Below are 17,273 nucleotides of genomic sequence, written 5' to 3'. Positions count from 1 at the left end.
TAATTGGGAAAAGTTGTAAAAACAGGAATGCTGTATAACAATTGTGTCTAGTGGGTGGGATAATATGAGTCAGTGTCTGGGAACACAGAAGACAAATTAGCAGGTAAAAATTCATATTTCTTCTTTCATTCCCAGACATCGACTCGTAACAGATGGGCTCTGTTAATAACTCCAGGGAGTTTGAATATGCAAACAACTGAGGAAGGATAGCTAACCCTGATCCAAGATTTTATTTTATTTTATTTTATTTTATTTTATTTTATTTTATTTTATTTTATTTTATTTTATTTTATTTTATTTTATTTTATTTATTTTATTTTATTTTATTTTATTTTATTTTATTTTATTTTATTTTATTTTATTTTATTTTATTTCTATATATTTATGTACACTTATTTATTTACAATGTACATTTATTTACAAAAACTCTCTAGATGCATTCTTTTGTCCTTATTATTACAATGGCAAAGTTAATTAGGGACACATCACTGCAGTGAACACAAAAATTAATATGCCTTTGGAAATTGTTCTAGACTTCCATAATAATTGAGTTCAATCCTCATTTTGCAATTGGTTGAAGAATGGAAGAAATCAAGGAGAAATTACCACCCTAGTAGATTTCATGCAGCTACAGTCTAAAGACGTCTTTGAGCTCAAGTCTGTGTTGATTACAGGCAAACTGTGATTTTCTTGTAACATTGTCATCTGAGCAAATTTTCACAGAAACGACACAGCCTACTTAGCAAGGTCATATCCTAAATTTCTCTTAAAGTATGTTAAATAGCCAGAACTGTTTAGTAACTAGGCAGTATATCTTCATCAAAACCTTGGTTATTGCTAAGTGTTCAGATGGGATCATGATGGGATCACTGAAGTATTTCTTACATTTCAAATTGTTTAACCAGCTGAACAGTGAATGTTAAAATTGGAACTTTCAGACATCCTTGATCACAGATGCTTTTATCAGCTCCATGTATTATATTTTGCTTATACCTTCTGTGTTCCAATTAAGCATTAATTATTCATTTCTTTCTTTTAAGGAACTCCATCCTGAGTAACTTTTATTCCTTAAGCATTCCTGCTGTTGTGCTTTTTCTGTTTTTAACAATTGACTCTTGGAGTACCCAGTAGTGATTATGCTTTTGATTTTTGAATAGAACATCCATTCACAAAGACAACAAATTAACAGATAAAAATTACATTTAAAGCAAATTTACTTTTTTTTTTTCCCCAAAAATTTGTTTCAAAAGCATATTCATTGTTTATTCAGAGTTTATAGAACCTTTGTGTTTTAAGTTTCCCACCAGTACTGTGAAAGTGCCTATTCCAATATAATTCTGTTCTTCTGCTAATGGCATAACAGTATCAGCATGTGCTTATAATAAGAAAGTATATCATATTCAATAATTTTCGTTTAATTTATTGACATTTTATTCAACCAAAGATTTTTCTCGATTAGGTGCACAACGTTATTGATGATGCCGTTGATTTGCTGGAATTCCGTGACAGGGTTATCAAGGCCTCTCTGAACTATGGGCATTTGGTTGCCTCAACTTCTCTTCAGTGTTATGTATTTTCGTAAGTAACACGTATTCATGAAGCTTTTTTGAATTTATTTAACTGTTGTAAGAAAGCAGCAGAAACTTTATTTGAAGTACAGTAGTTCATGACCAATTTGTTTTTGAAACTGATTGAAATATTCTGTCTAGCATCATATACAACAAAATGTATTTCAGTACAGTTGTCCTCCTTCTGTCCTCCTTTCTTCCAGCCTCTTCTGGCTTTTTGTACAGCCAGTCAATGCACCAACATGTGGCTACAAATATTTCTGCTCTTTTCAGCTAGAGGCAGCAGTAATGATGGCTGGATGCAAATGTATTTGTCCCCATTAGGTGACTCCGTCCAGTGACTTTATTTGAATACTGCTTCTGGCATGCCAGTTGTTTTGGAATAAAATCAGAATGATTCAATCCTACATCATTTTTTAAGAACATGATACTCTGTTTCATATGCTGAGATCTAAAGTTTACTGCTGAAGCAACTAATCAGCTCAGCGAGACGACTGATGTTGAACAATAATCCAGGGCGTGCATCCTGACTCCAGATCACTGTAAGAGCTGAGCTGCAATTTAGAAGTACTTTAAAAATGTACTTGCTTCATACAAACATGATTTTGCTGTTCACTCAGACTCCTAGGTCAGCTACAGCTAGTGTGAAGGGATGCAAAAAAGAAAGCAGAAGTATTACTGGATCATACTGCACAGTTATCAGTGTTACTTGGCTTCTTATATGCCATTTTCCTTGTTGGAAAACTCCCTTTATAACAATGATTAAAATGTGTGTGCTTTACTTAGTGAATTCAACTTTGTATTTACAATGGTATGTTATGATAATGGTTTTAACAAATGATGAATTTCTTTTTCTTGTAGTACAAAGAACTGGAATACACCACTTATCTTTGACCTGAAGGAAGGAACAGTTACTTTGATTCTACAAGCAGAAAGGTAGCTTACTGTAATGTTCATTAGATACTTCTTAAGATGTGTTTCTGAAAAACTTTGCCACCAAGTTCTTAGGAAACAAAACAAAATATCACACAGGAGATTTTAGAAATAGACAAAAATATACAGTATTGGTAAGTAGCTTCTGAAGGCTTAGGCATTGTATTTGACATATATCTGTGATGGTGGTAATGAATTTTATCATGTATTACATGTGTATGGTTATACTCGTTTATGGAAGAAAGTAAATCTTCCTATATTACAGTAACATCTCTTTTTTATGTTCTATATTGCTTTTTTGAAGTGGAATATATTTTATAGAATTTATCTTTGGCCTCCAAGTTTTATTAGAAACATTGCCAGGTATGCAAAATAAAAAATAAATGATGAATTTTTAAAAATTATGATTTTTTAAAAAATGATAGTTTTTCCTACATATATTTACTATAGTTACAATAAATTGCAATATTTTTTTCTGACTTTACAAATGTTTTAATCTGTATTTCCTGAAAATCATTTGTCAGAGATCCTTTCATGTGCTTTTGTAGGAGAGTCTTCTAAAGGACTATGAATAGGAGCAGAATTCAAAAATCTTCAGTTTCAATTTTAGTCTTAATTCTCATGGGCAAGTATTCTTGGACAACTTTTCCAGCATAATGCAGTATAATACTCCCTGCGTTTTTGAGTGCCCCAGATTAAACACGTGTGTCTTGGACTGCAGAGAGACTGCAGTACAGGAAGGGGAAGCAAGTAGCCAGGATTCTGAAGATCGAATTATAAATTTGAAGTTTTGTGCTGCTAATTAAAAGTATAGTTTGCAAACATGATACAGGTTCTATGGCGGTGAAGGTGATCCCTACTCCACAGAACTGAACCCAAGATTTTAGTAAAATATGTCTACGTTGGCATTATCTGTGCAAACAGATGGTGGTTCATTTGGTGCCAATGGCAATGATATTTACAATAGCTGGGAGTCTACCAACTGTTTTTTTTTGTTTGTTTGTTTGTTTTATGGATGTGTTTTGTGTCTATGAACTATAGATACTGTACTTAACAATTATTGTTATGCAGAAGTATTTATATTCTATATAAAAGATTGCAACGTGTTCTGGCAAATAAGTTATTTCACTGAAGCTCTACATCTAAATAGATGGCAAGCAGTTTGCTAACAGTGTCTTCTATTTTCTTTGTTATAATCCAGTCATAGTGAAAGAAATGATACAGATAATACTATTTCAAAGCTAGCTGTAAATATTAGAGCTTTTACTCAAATATATGCACAAAGTACACAAACCAGTGGTCAGGGTTCTCATGTGTGGTGATGTGCATGGAATACTGTGTGTAGTTATATGCTGTGTCATCAGGCATCATAAGATCAAATCTTAAAATATCTCTAACTGATAAAATCATAGTAATTCCAGATAATAAATATTTCTTATGGAAAAAGATAACATTCACATTAGAAATGAAGTCATCTGCTCAGAGCTTTCAGAGTGTCAGCTATGTAAGGCCTAGAAATTGTCATTTAACTGAAAACATTTGCAGGATATTAGACAATTGTCTTCAAATGGTTGAAATGGTCATCCTTCTTTTCTATATTATTAAACAATTAGCTTTTTTTTTTTTTTTAGGCATTTTCTTCTGGTAGATGGTGGAGGACTTTATTTATATTCCTATGAAGGAAGATTAATTTCCTCTCCAAAATTTCCAGGAATGAGAACAGACATTTTAAATGCCCAGACAGTATCACTGAGTAATGATACCCTGGCAGTAAAAGACAAAGCTGATGAAAAGGGTAAGTTCTCAGTTCTGATAGTTCCATGCTTGCTAATAATTTATTGTGAAGTTTTCAGCATCTGTGCATTTAACTTAGTTTTCCATGCTTAGCATAATTATTATAAAACGTAAGTATACAGCATAAAGAATTTATTGATGGTATAAATTAAAGATAATAATATAATAAAAATGACTTAAAAATGATGGGTCTTGTCTACCTTCGATTAAAAAAAATGAACGATATATATATATGTTTCCGAACTTCCAGCTGCATGTAATACATTGGAAAACCATGGAATATTTGCAGTAAATATTGCACAGTGGGTCTTCCATAATAATAAAATGGACTTTTATAAGGAACAATATATCTTAGTGCAAATTATTCAGAAGAAATAAGTGGTTTTCAGAACAATTATAAACAGATAAGTGAAAAGTTGGATTTTTTTCTAGCCTTTTCTACTCTGTGTATTTATATTGCACAAGTGTATGTATGGTTTTTATATATTAGTATGTGTAACACAGCCTTTTTTGCCATATTGACACCTTTGATGCAATTAGGATAAAAACAGAAGTATTATGGATAAATGAAGAAAACGGAAAATTCATACAAGAATATTGACTGCTGTCTGTATCTGTATCTACACAAACTTCAGATTTTGATGGTAAATCCACTCTCTGACTCTGTTCCTTTGGCCATCATCCTGAATGAAACCCAAGAGCATCTCCAGATCCAAATCATTGCTATTAGTGTCCTAAAAATCTTGTCAACCAGTTCTGCAAACAGGCTAATCTTCATCAAAATTGTAATTTACAGAACTTGGGTTTCTGGCTATGTTTTCAAAATAAGCTCACCAAATGAAACTATTGATAGCAACTTCTGTTCTGCTAATAAGCAGGCATTTGTATTTTTATTTTTCCCTATTCTTGCTACGAATCCCACCAGCAGTGGTAAAAAGCCTTATAATATGCCAGCACATGGGAAAACAGATTCTTGGCACAGGAAGCTGTGGCTTATCTAGGCCTGTTTATTCTTCTCAACTCACCCTAGCAGAAGCATTTTTTTCTTTGCCCTATTTTGAGGGCAGGTCTGTTTTTCATAATGCAGTGCATTATAGAAATATCTAAGAGCTGAGCGTGCTGCAGGAAGCAGTTTGCACATCAGAGCCAGGAGCTCTTTACAAGCCCATTTACTCCCAAACACAGACAGGCATAACTTCAGTGTCGTTATGTGGATACTCTCCCTCTTCCAGTAACCCAGAAAAAAAAAAAAAAAAAAGAAAAAAAAAAGACGTGTATCTGTGCACTTAGTGTCTTTCCTCATTCTCTAGGGAAGCCGGAAGAGGGAGGAGAGCTTGTTCTCAAAAAGGAGCTCCTGGCCCTAGCTGTGACCAGCTATTCCATGAAAATCCGTGTGTGTTGAAGGCACACGAGACCTGTTCTTTCTCTGAATGGTCAAAGAGAGATAACACCTATTGTTCATATTTTAAAATTATAGGTATAAAAAAAGAGATCATTTAGCTTCTAAGTAACGTTGAGGTTTTCCAAACAAACAAACAAACAAAAAACCCCACCCACACACATACAAAAAATCACACATTGGAAATACTGTAATAAGCATTGTCGATTACAAAAAGTTAATCCATTTCACTTGCCAGCTAGGTACAGTAGATTTCTCTTACCCCCATTAATCTCACTTCCTATAGCTATTATAGAAGCAGCAGAATTGGTTTGTACAGTGAGATCAAAATAAACATTGTGCAGGGAGCCATGCATAAAAGTGAGAAAAATACCACTTCTCAGGAACAACTCATTTTCTTTTGTATATTTAACCAGCTGCCAAGAGCAATGCTTGTGCAAAACCCTTTCTTTTCCTCCTCTGCAAACTCGACTGATGCTTTCTGAACACCTGCTCTTATAGTTTCTTTTTTTTTTTTCCTGCCTAAATAACCACTGACCTCAAAGCAACATCCTGTGTCCTAGTGAGAGAAAGGCGCAGCAGGATTAACATGTTAACATCGCCATCCTTTGGAGTGAGCATGCATGTTCATTTTATAGTGTGTGCTAACAGGTAGCATGTCAAATCCTCAGGTGGGACGTGTTATCAAGCATCTGAAATGCTGTCACATTTGTGTTTTCCAAGAACTGATGCTGAATCAAGTGTTTAAATTGGAATTTAAATAGGGAGTAAAGTGCTAATTTTCTCATTATGTATTACAGTGGCTATCAGTGCCCTGAAAATAACAATGTTTGGGAATTTTCACAGAATACTCTTGACTGCAAAATGAGAATATTCCTGCCTGTGCTCAGCAGACTACAATGACTGCATTTTCCAAACTAAGATTCTTGTTTGACCAGAGTGTGAAGGTTTTTGGTAAACTAAGCACACAGTAATATGTATCCACTTACATTTTTATTATACTCTGAAGACAAATTGAAATGATTGAAAAGCCTGTAAAGAGCTGTTGATTTTAACTAATAAACCATGTTTTTGTCCTTCAGTTATCTACATATTTGATGCTTTGTCTGGAAAACCATTAGGTGATGGAAAGCCTCTAACACATAAGGTAAGACAAAACCTAGAAAGTCTCTTTTCTGATATATTTTGAAATTAATAATCAATAATGATTTGCCTGATATTAATACATTTAATAACCTATTAAAGTTTATGATCTTAATACAGAGCAACTTGATAACTCTAGCTGACTCTTATAAAATAAAAAGTCAGATTCTCTATGCAGTGTTCATGTACCAAGGGATTTACTCTAGGTTGTATTCAGGTATAGGAGAGTTTTTCACTTGCACATGACAGACTGAAACTACAGGGGGGATCAACAGTTATGTTGCTTTTACTTTTGGACTGCCCTTTCTATTTCTGTAGTCTTCTGTAGTAAATTATTAAACTCTGAACTCTTCTCTGCTGCAGTTCTGTCCTACTCTGCATGGAATTCAATTTATATAATGCTTCATTCAACAGAGACGACACATAACAAAGAGTTTGCACAATCCAGTTTTTCAGGAGTTTTGTCTTGTTTTTAGTAAATCATTTGTTTGAATATCACGTTTTCCATGATATGATATTCCAAAATAAAAATTAGATATTTTTATATTTCTTTTTAGACAGAAATTGTGGAGATTGCTTTGGACCAGAAAGGACTTACAAGTGAAAGAAAAATAGCTTTTATTGATAAGAACAGAGACCTTTATATCACTTCAGTTAAAAGGTTTGGGAAAGAACAGAAGATTGTCAAAATAGGTGAGAAAAAAAATCTAAATAACATTAATCAGCATGCTACCAGGGAAACAGATTTTTATCTAGTATAAGAGAAACTTTTGCTTTGTAATTATTAGTGAGATTGGACTTGAAAAAAAGATTGGCTTTCATACAATACAGTGATAGAAACAATTTTAATATGTTCTATCTAAATTCTGATAACTCTTTCATACGTTACATATAAAGGAGTTGTTAACATTTAATTGCTCGTTACTGCATAACAGGGTAAGCAACTAAGAGGATATAGCAGACGGAGGTATTTTTCAGAATAATTCAAGCTGTTTGAATACAGAATATTTCAGACGTTTTCTTGTAAAAGCAAACACTTCGGTTTATGTATTTTTAATTAAAAGTCTTAAGTTCTGTAGACAGATGCATGATCCAGTAAGTACAAAGTACGTACTCCTCCAGTAGAGTTTCGAGAAGTATACATTTATTTTGAAAGTTCTTGTGCAACTGAATCTTATTCTGTTATCTTTAAATTAAGGAACAATGGTTCAAACGTTGGCTTGGAATGACACATCTAACATTCTTTGTGGGATTCAGGATACCCGTTTTACAGTCTGGTACTACCCCAACACAGTCTATGTAGATAAAGATCTTTTGACAAAAACTCTGTATGAAAAAGATGCAAGGTAATATGTCCTTATATATAAAGTATAGTACATTTTTTAACTAGTTTACTCATTCCTTAAAGAATTATATCAGCTTTGGCAGTTGAAGGATGAGAAGCCAGGTCACATCTTTCAAAATTACTTCAACATTAACATTATTTGATTAGGAAGTGAAGAAACAGTGTTTTATGAAGTATACCATAAAGTTTGGAGTTGAAATATTGATGCGCAGTTTAAAAGTAGAATAACGTCTTAATGCAGAAGCAAAATTTTAATCAGATATCTCAAAATATTGTCTTAGCTATTTAAAAAAAAAAAAAAAGATAATTGATCTGTTTAAAGTATCTGTTGTAAATCAATAGTGTCAAGACATCTGGTTGTACATAATGTTATTTCTAGCTCATGGTGTTTACTTCCCATGTTATATTCAGCATGTATATGTGATAGGAAATTTTTCATAAAGAATGCCTGAATGCATAATTTCATTCTAAGAGTTATGGGAGCCTAAATATATTTCTACTGAAAAATATATATAAGCTAGTTTTTGCACAAATATACGGTTTGCGTTTGCCTAACAGCCAGTGGATGTGCATAGCTATCATTTTATTTTTAGAGAACAATAGCACTACAATAGGTATAACTGTTGAATAACTAGTTACTTATATTTGTATATGCTTTGAAAATAAAGTATAATCATACTGTAATTTTGAAAACAAATATTCCTTTAAGTTGCTAATGTTCTTTTCAGTAAAAAAGAAGTGAATATTAACTGACTTTTCTTTCTCTGCACAGTGAGTTTAGCAAAAATCCCCAGATTGTACATTTTGTAGGAAATCAAATAACAATTAGAAGAGCAGATGGTTCACTTATTCACCTTAATATTTCACCTTACCCTGCGATTCTTCATGAGTATGTTAGTAGTTCTAAGTGGGAAGATGCTGTCAGATTATGTCGCTTCGTCAAGGTAAATTTTAATAATCAGCAACATTCAGATACAATTTCACTGATGTGTTTTGTTTGTTTTCGAATATTACTTTAATAATGCTGATTGCATGTCAGATGTTAGATCTTATTTCCATGTTGCTTTGTTATTGATGATTAGGGGCTGGTGGTGAAAAATTATACAGGTCTTATGTTTATTCTCACCTCCAATGGATTAAGCACTGGTACTCACAGAAGCGAGTAATAAGCTTAAGTTATAGGCCTTAATATAACTGATTAAAAATATTCTGTATCTCCACATACAATTGTCTAGTATTTTTTCATATTCTATTTCACTTTTTTTTTTTTCCTTCGCTTTCTTTTGTATGTATTTAGGCAACAGCAACAGATGAGGTGAGTCTGGCAGTCTTTAAACAGAAAAATCCCACTAAACCATGCCTCCTTCCCCGTTTCATAGAAATCATAGAATCACAAACTGGTTTGGGTTGGAAGGAACCTCAAAGCCCCTGCTGTGGACAGGGACCCTTCCCACCAGCCCAGGCTGCCCAAATCCCATCCAGTGTGGCCTTGGGCACTGCCAGGGATGGGGCAGCCCCAGCTTCTCAGGGCAGCCTGTTCCCATGCCTCACTCCCTCATAGTGAAGATTTTCTTCTAAATATCTAATTTTAATCTACCCTCATTTAGTTTAAACCCATTACCCCTTTCCCTGTCACTGCACTCCCTGGCAGTCCCTCCTTTCCTGCAGCCCCCTGGAAGGCCGCCATAAGGTCTCCCTGGAGCCCTCTCTTCTCTAGGCTGAACAACCCCAGCTCCCTCAGCCTCTCTTTGCAGCAGAGAGGCTCTGGTCATCCTCATGGCCTCCTCTGGACACACTCTAACAGGTCTGTGTCTTTCTTGCCTGTGAGCCCCAGAGCTGGACGCAGTAGTGCAGGTGGGGGCTCATGAGGGCAGAGGAGCTCTAGCTATTCTAACTACTCTGCTTGCTACTCCTAGAAAAGAACTTAGCACTTCTGTATGATTATCATGACCTTAAATGTGTATTTGCTTTATAAATCAATACGTAGCCAAATAATTGGGAAGTATCATTATTTTTTTTTGTCTTGCCCTTCTAATAGTAGGCTTCTATTCCAGTATTCGTTAGTGGGAACTGGGATTTCCAACATAGTATAGTGTTAACTTCTTGAATAATCTAATTGCAGCATCTGTAAAAATAGAAAATAAAACGTCTGTATAAGTAGTAATTAATATTCATAGTATTTTTCTTTCTGTTGATAGTGAAGCTGTAGCTGTAGGTAAACTTTCTGTATTTCATTGACTTTACAGGTCTTACCATTATTTTTTTCATACAAAAGTGATTACAAGTCAGGATATGGGAATATGTTTAAAGCATACTCAATGTGGCTGTTTATTCTTACTTAAATCAGCAGTTCTCTCTGCAGCATTTAAAAACCTATTTACGTTACAAAAAAAAAGTTTATTTTCAAATTTACTATCAAACATGCTTAACAAAAACATTTAAAAACAATTCTGAGAGTGCATATGGACTGACAAGTGCATTCAAAATTATATTTTTGAATACATAACCACCTGCTGGTTTCAGATATTGTATCTTAAGATACTTTAAGATACTTAAGTAGTAAGTCTTTTGTTGTAGTGTATTTAAATGTGAAAAAGGAGGATATGAAAATGTTAGGATTTTCCTAAATGTTTTTCTGAGTTTATGGGGTTTCTTTAAGAATGCACACCAAAAAAAAAAAAGCAAAAAGCATGAAAATAGAGATCAGGGTACAATATTATTACCATTACCACCAAGCTTTTCTAATTCTTAATTCTAAACATAAAATTAAGTGAAAATATCACAAAGGAGACGGAAAGATGGAAATTTTGAAGCTTTTATTTACTTTTCAGCAGATTCATAATCTGTTCCACTATCAAGAATTTGTTCCTGTACTACAAATGAACAATTATTGCTATTGTCAGCATTATGGTTCCGGTAGTTATTTGTGAAGCCAGGTTGGTATGAACCAGGTTAGAATAATTATTTTAACCTTCCTCAGTGCTCTGGTGTCCAATGTAGTTCCACAAGTAGTGATGGGGACACCAGTGATGAGGTTGTAAAATAATACTATGGCAAGAGTTCATTACTGGCTGAGAGGGTGAAAACTAATGATTCATTCAGCCACACTGCCAGTCTCAGCCAATCACAACATCAGAGATTTCAGTGAGGAATATCTGAGAAATGATTAAATAGTGGATTTCTAACAAGAGGCTTAGACCACAGTGCAGTGAATGGCATACTGAGGAATGTTGTATTTTTCTACATTATTTTCAGGACTTACATACTTCCTCTGAGAATTCATTCATGGTATAATGCTAAATATTTAAAGTTTGAGGGATTGCTGTTTTTTTTTTTTTTAAATTTTAGGATCAAACTATGTGGGCATGTTTAGCAGCTATGGCAGTTGCCAATAAAGATATGGCTACAGCAGAAATTGCCTATGCATCAATTGGTGAGGTAAGAGAACGGAGTTAACCATTTCTGAGTTAAATAGCTGCAAAATTTACTTAATTATTTGATTTCCCTTATTAAACTATTGTACATCTCGTTGACAGATTGACAAAGTTCAGTATATCAATTCCATCAAAGATCTTCCATCAAAAGAGTCAAGGATGGCGCATATCCTCCTCTTCGGTGGAAATACACAAGAAGCTGAAACCCTGCTTCTTCAAACAGGCCTTATTTATCAAGCTATTCAAGTCAACATTAATCTTTACAACTGGGATAGGTAATATTTCTTTAAACACAATATATTTATAATCAGTCGTACTAAGGTAACCTGTAAACTTTTTTAGTTCAACTGTGTTACTGCAGATGCTTTCCTCATTAATTTTCTGTCTGTAATTATTCCAAGCTGTAAAAAGATAATCACAATAACTAAAGAAGTAAAATTAATTGTTTTCTATCAGATTTAGAAGAGAAAATTATTCTGTGATAAAAAGTCTGAAGCATGTTTAAGTAGCATTTTACTTTTTTATGTTGTTAACACAGAAAAGTCCCTTGCAATACCTCAAATTGTATGTGACCCCCAAAGAACTGAAGCTGTTTTGAAATGTCTTGTTGCTAAAAATAGGTATGTGGCTGTTCGGACTCCCAGCACTGCGTAGGTGGATGAAATATGAATGAGGAATGAGAAAACAAAGTAGGAATTTCTCCTTTAAACAAGAACCCACGTTTTCTAAAGGAATCTTCTGAGGCTATTTATTACTAATTGCCCTGCTGTTATGTGCATTTCACTGTGGGCAAAACATTTTTTCCCCCTCATATCTGTATTTTTGATCATGTTGCTTAATATGCATCATGTAAAAAGTAAACTTTTCAAGTGTTAAGTATTCCTTACACAATTCAGATAAAAGCAGACATGAGGGCAATCAATTATCCTAGTCCAATGGCTAATCTTTCCCACCTATATAATATTCTTAGATGCTGTGTAGCCTATGCTATAAATGCATATGTTCGTTCCTATTATAAAGTTATTAAAATGATTAATTTTTCTCCTTGTATTGAGAGTGCCGAACTCTAGGCATTCTTTTTCTATTTCTTTGAAATAAAGACTCTTATTGTCAAGCTGCAATGGTGTGATGAGGTTGTCAACAGAAATAAATTGTTGGCTATTTTTCACAGCGTGCATCATAAAGCAGACAGTCACATTCACTGGCTACTTTTAACCCATCAACCTGTGATGGATACTAATGTGAAACCGCTTGGCACTACAGATTAAGAATCTTTGCCTGCAGCCCAAATGCTGTTCAGTGTATTGTTTTGCAAAACTGTGGTGATTGTAGTTGTGCCAGAACATTTATATAGCCTGACAAGTCCATTTCTGTTTTATTCCAGGGCGCTAGAGCTAGCAGTAAAGCACAAGACCCATGTTGACACAGTCCTGGCTTATCGACAAAAGTTCCTAGAGGACTTTGGTAAAAAAGAAACAAACAAAAGATTTTTGCAGTATGCAGAAGGTGTAAGTATTCCTTGGGATTATCCCTACAGCTTTAGGTCAGCCTGTTCTTTGTAGCCATTTTGAGGGCAGAGTTATTTTTGCATTTTTCCTTCTTTGGTTCAGATGCGGACACAAATCTCAAGCTTTTACATCTGATTGAGTGCAAATTCATAGCTTGATGTGTGGCTACTTGCCTAGTCATCATTGTGCATGTGTTTTATTTGAAGGCACAGATATGGAATGTACATATTTAGTATCTGGCAAAGATTGTACAAATGAAGGCACAGTTGTTTTCTATAAACAGGGAACTAGAACTTAGTATGGTTGAATGCAGACTTCTTAAATGTCTTCAGCATTTTTACATACTTTTATGGATAGCAACAATAATAAACTTTGAAGGAAACCATATATATATTAAGAGTGGACTATGAATTGTTCTGCCAAATATGATAAATAGCCATATATAATACTTCTTCAAACCTCTGGAAAGCCTCTCCATAATCATTAGGTTATTTCAATGTACTAGCATTTCACAGATCTTAAAGATTGAGGAGAGGTCTTACTGTTCATAAGCTAAAAGTATCTCGGGTTCCACTGGAGTATCTTCAGTGTGTTACCTTTATGAGAGGAACCACGTGTACCTTAGACAGCAATTTCACTGAGCAGCCCTTATGTCCCTCCTGCCCTTCCCCTTGCTGTTCCTAAGCATTTTGAGGGTGCAGCTGTGAAAACAGACGTACTTCAGCAGATCCTTTCAGCCACAGTAGCTGATGGATCAGGAGCTGTGTCTGAGCTGTTAGCTCGGATCCTTTAATTGGACAGTGCCCATTACTTCCAACAAGGCTTGATTTCTAATGCAAGTCATTAACTTTTAGCACTTCTGAGAATGTTTCACTTCATAAGCAAGAATAAAAATCTGCGCAATATCTAGCTGCCTGATGAACTGCTCTACAGTACTTTACCTAGAAAATGCAGAAAAATAACAGAACAAATTCCAACCACTCTTATTATGCAGCATTTTCAGCTGCTGAGCTAAAAGTATGTCTTCTATGTACTTGAGATCCTTTACTGAGCAAAAATCATATTAATCCCCTGATGCTTCTGAAGGACACTTTTTAGATAATACTGTCTTGTCTTTAAATCATCAAGAGAGCTGGAAGGGTTCCTAAGCAATAACATCTTGTCAGTGACAGGGTGTGAGCAGAGTGATGTGAGTAGAGCCTGTGTAGGGGTTTCACCTTACACTCAGTCTTGAAGATTGGGTGTTAGAGTGTGGGAAGTTCCTGGAGTCAACAAGTCCTTGAGCTGTGTTCCATATCCATGTCCTGGAGGTCTTGTCTGCTGGATCTGAAGCTAGGAGGGGACCTACTTAATGAAGCCAGTTTGATGCTGTTGGCTACTGTGCTAACTAAATTCCTAACGTAGCCTGCCAAACTCAAGCAGCAAATTTAGAAGAAAATGATGAGGACGTCAAAGAGAAAATCAAGTTCTTGTGTTGCTGTTCCATCCCTGGGAAAAGAAACATCTCACTTTTTTTTTTCTCACCACCAAAAACTCCTCCAGGCCTAAGAACCAAGGTCTTTTCTATACTGCAGCTGAGACCACTGATCTGCGATCAGATAGGGAATCTAAACAATGTGCTTAGTTGTTATATCTCACGTCTTTATATATAAGGTATTATGTACCTAATATGTATACTGAGAATCCATATCTTGGCAGTTACTAGGTGTCACTGGCAAGGCTTGTTGGCTTCACTGGCAAGTAGCTCTGTGGGCTGGATGGTAGAATTAGCCCTTTCCGTGGTATGTTTAGCATCTGCGTGACATCTGTTAAAGCAAACACATTCTTTCTTAGAGCTCCATAAAGATTTCAGTCATCAGATCCAAAGCACCTGGACCCAGCAAATGCATCCTGAATTGAGGGATTAACCTTTTCACATGAGAATGTGGGTATTGCAGTTACATCTTCCCTGGCAGAGAATCTTCCTTATTTCATGACTTAGTTAACAGGATAACAGCTACTCTGGAAATTCCCTGTGCAGCAGTTGAGATTTTTTCCCCATCCTATCTTTGACAGTCTTCATTCTCCAGCAGGGAAGCTGACCTTTGCAATTACTTTTTTGTCCAGTTATTGGACATGTTTTTGTAGTCATCAAATGCACCATGATCCATGCTTTCTTGTTAGGCATTTTTGGATACAAAGACAACTATTGTACCCAGCTGTACCACGGATATTGTACTGTATCTATGGTCTGAAGTTTCGCTGAAGTAGAATACAACCAGAAGACAACAATTCTCTGCAGCTGGAGAAAGGCCTAAATAAAGCTAAAACACTTCTTGATATAGAAGGCAAATTTCAGGCAGAAGTCTGATTTCTGTTATATCAAATAACTGGTGTGATATGCCAACAGGTTACTTGGTGGACTTTAGGTACAGTCTAAAGATGCTACTGTATGTATTAATGATAAAGGTATAATCTGAGTAATAGGACACAGATTTCATTACAATTAGATGTAAGCTGATCCAAGTTATTCTCCAGTTTTAATGTTGTTGTTTTTTTTTTTTTACACAGTAAGATGTAATATTTTTAAAAATATGTCAAGTTTTCTTTTAATTTTAAAGGTGGAAAGCTCAGTTTGCTAGAACTCATCTGTGCCTTGGCACATTCCATTAGTGTAAGTTGACATCCATGAAGAGCTATATAAAGAGCAGTAAGGTCACTCTATAACTTCAGATTCTCCTGCCAGTGAACCTATCTGTCTGACCTATCTACACAATATTATTTGACCTTGTTGTACTCGCTTTTCTTTTCTTGCAGCTGGAAGTTGACTGGAATAAAATCAAAGCCAAAATAGAGATGGAAATTGCTAAAGAAAGAGAACGAGCAGCAGCCAGTGCCACAGTGAGAGCTAGTGTAACTGTGCAGCAATAACTGTCCTTTTGGCAATATTAGTAAGTGCTTCGTGAGTATTTTGTACTGTCATATTTTGGCAAACTAGTAAAAATCAATGAACATTTTGCAGGGAACAGGAGTTCGAGTTGATGTAGTTCTTGTTAACTGTTGGATGACAGGCAGAATTATTTACTACAGTCTCACTTCGGGCAGGATTTACATTCTGATGCCCTAACTCCAGTGAATAGTTACACTGTAATCCATAATAAGTACATACAAGAAAAAAGGGGAAGTTAATTTTTGTCTTTCCATTATTAGCTTTTAAATTTTCATTGCCATAAAAACTGTTTAACATTTGTTGCCCCTAGCTGAGTACCGATTTCCCTGTTTAAGCAACCAGTTCAGTAATCTGGTTATTGTAATCTGGTTATTTCTGCAACCTCAGGGGTCTCTGAGAAGACGTGTTTACATTGCCTTGAAATGAATTTAGCAACCTGTAAGCATTGAAAATTTAAAAAAAAAACAGGTTGAGCCTGTCAGTTACAGAAGAATATTTCAATTGCAGTTGTCTGGTTGTACATAGTTCTGCTAGTATCTATCTATTAGCAAGTTCTTCACTATATGATTTCAGATTGCTTCAGCAACTCAGGTTTGTCTCTCAGCAAACAATTTCATAATAAAAAGTATTTTCTAAGGTCATGTAAATTGTTCAATATACTATGGAAGTTGCTTTGACTGTTGTTTGAAATAATAAATACCATTATGGGTTGGTTTTGTAGCATCTAGTGCATTTAATTGACAATGATATTCAGAGCTTCCTAAAGGTTAAAATGTCTTATTCACTTAAAATATGCAAGAGCTTTACACGTATTTTCTCAGCCCAAAGCATTTGATTTTAAAATACTGTTTTTACATGTGTGTTATTTCATCAATACATACTTTTTTGTCTTCTACATGAGAAAGTGACTGCATATGTTAGATGTTCTTTATAGAAGCCCTTATAAGGATGTGAGCCAATATAAGGATGTGAGCAGGTTATTCATGTTTTAGAGTAATCCTTCAAATGTTACCATCAAAATGTTAAATATCTATGTATCAGGTGAATTTCTTGTGTGTTGTAAATGACTATATGACACTTCTTTGCACAGTTTATCAATTTCATAATAAAAATAATCAAATAAAGCATTTTATTTTTTTTAATGTAGCCAACAGATGAATTATTAGGTGATCTCCCAATTGATTTGCCTTGTTGCTAAATAAAACAACAATTTTGGTGTA

The 17,273-nt window shown here is 34.7% G+C and overlaps 1 protein-coding gene across 2 annotated transcripts in view; it reads left to right on the top strand.

The window, feature by feature from the left end:
* IFT80 (intraflagellar transport 80) overlaps positions 1 to 17,273 on the top strand; it is a 46,740-nt gene extending 29,467 nt beyond the window's left edge. For both annotated transcript variants that reach the window (XM_072042255.1, XM_013106932.5), the window contains 11 exons: positions 1,460 to 1,578; positions 2,430 to 2,504; positions 4,133 to 4,296; positions 6,777 to 6,841; positions 7,395 to 7,530; positions 8,036 to 8,183; positions 8,955 to 9,126; positions 11,531 to 11,620; positions 11,719 to 11,891; positions 13,001 to 13,124; positions 15,921 to 17,273. In XM_072042255.1, the coding sequence (XP_071898356.1) occupies positions 1,460 to 1,578; positions 2,430 to 2,504; positions 4,133 to 4,296; positions 6,777 to 6,841; positions 7,395 to 7,530; positions 8,036 to 8,183; positions 8,955 to 9,126; positions 11,531 to 11,620; positions 11,719 to 11,891; positions 13,001 to 13,124; positions 15,921 to 16,034 (1,380 nt within the window). In that variant the 3' untranslated portion in view covers positions 16,035 to 17,273. The remainder of the gene's footprint in view (positions 1 to 1,459; positions 1,579 to 2,429; positions 2,505 to 4,132; positions 4,297 to 6,776; positions 6,842 to 7,394; positions 7,531 to 8,035; positions 8,184 to 8,954; positions 9,127 to 11,530; positions 11,621 to 11,718; positions 11,892 to 13,000; positions 13,125 to 15,920) is intronic.

This window comes from Anas platyrhynchos, chromosome 9 (genome assembly GCF_047663525.1).
Source record: "Anas platyrhynchos isolate ZD024472 breed Pekin duck chromosome 9, IASCAAS_PekinDuck_T2T, whole genome shotgun sequence".
Taxonomy (NCBI): Eukaryota; Metazoa; Chordata; class Aves; order Anseriformes; family Anatidae; genus Anas; species Anas platyrhynchos.
The sequence above is the reverse complement of the archived record's forward strand: the minus strand, read 5'-3'. Positions and strand labels throughout refer to the sequence as shown.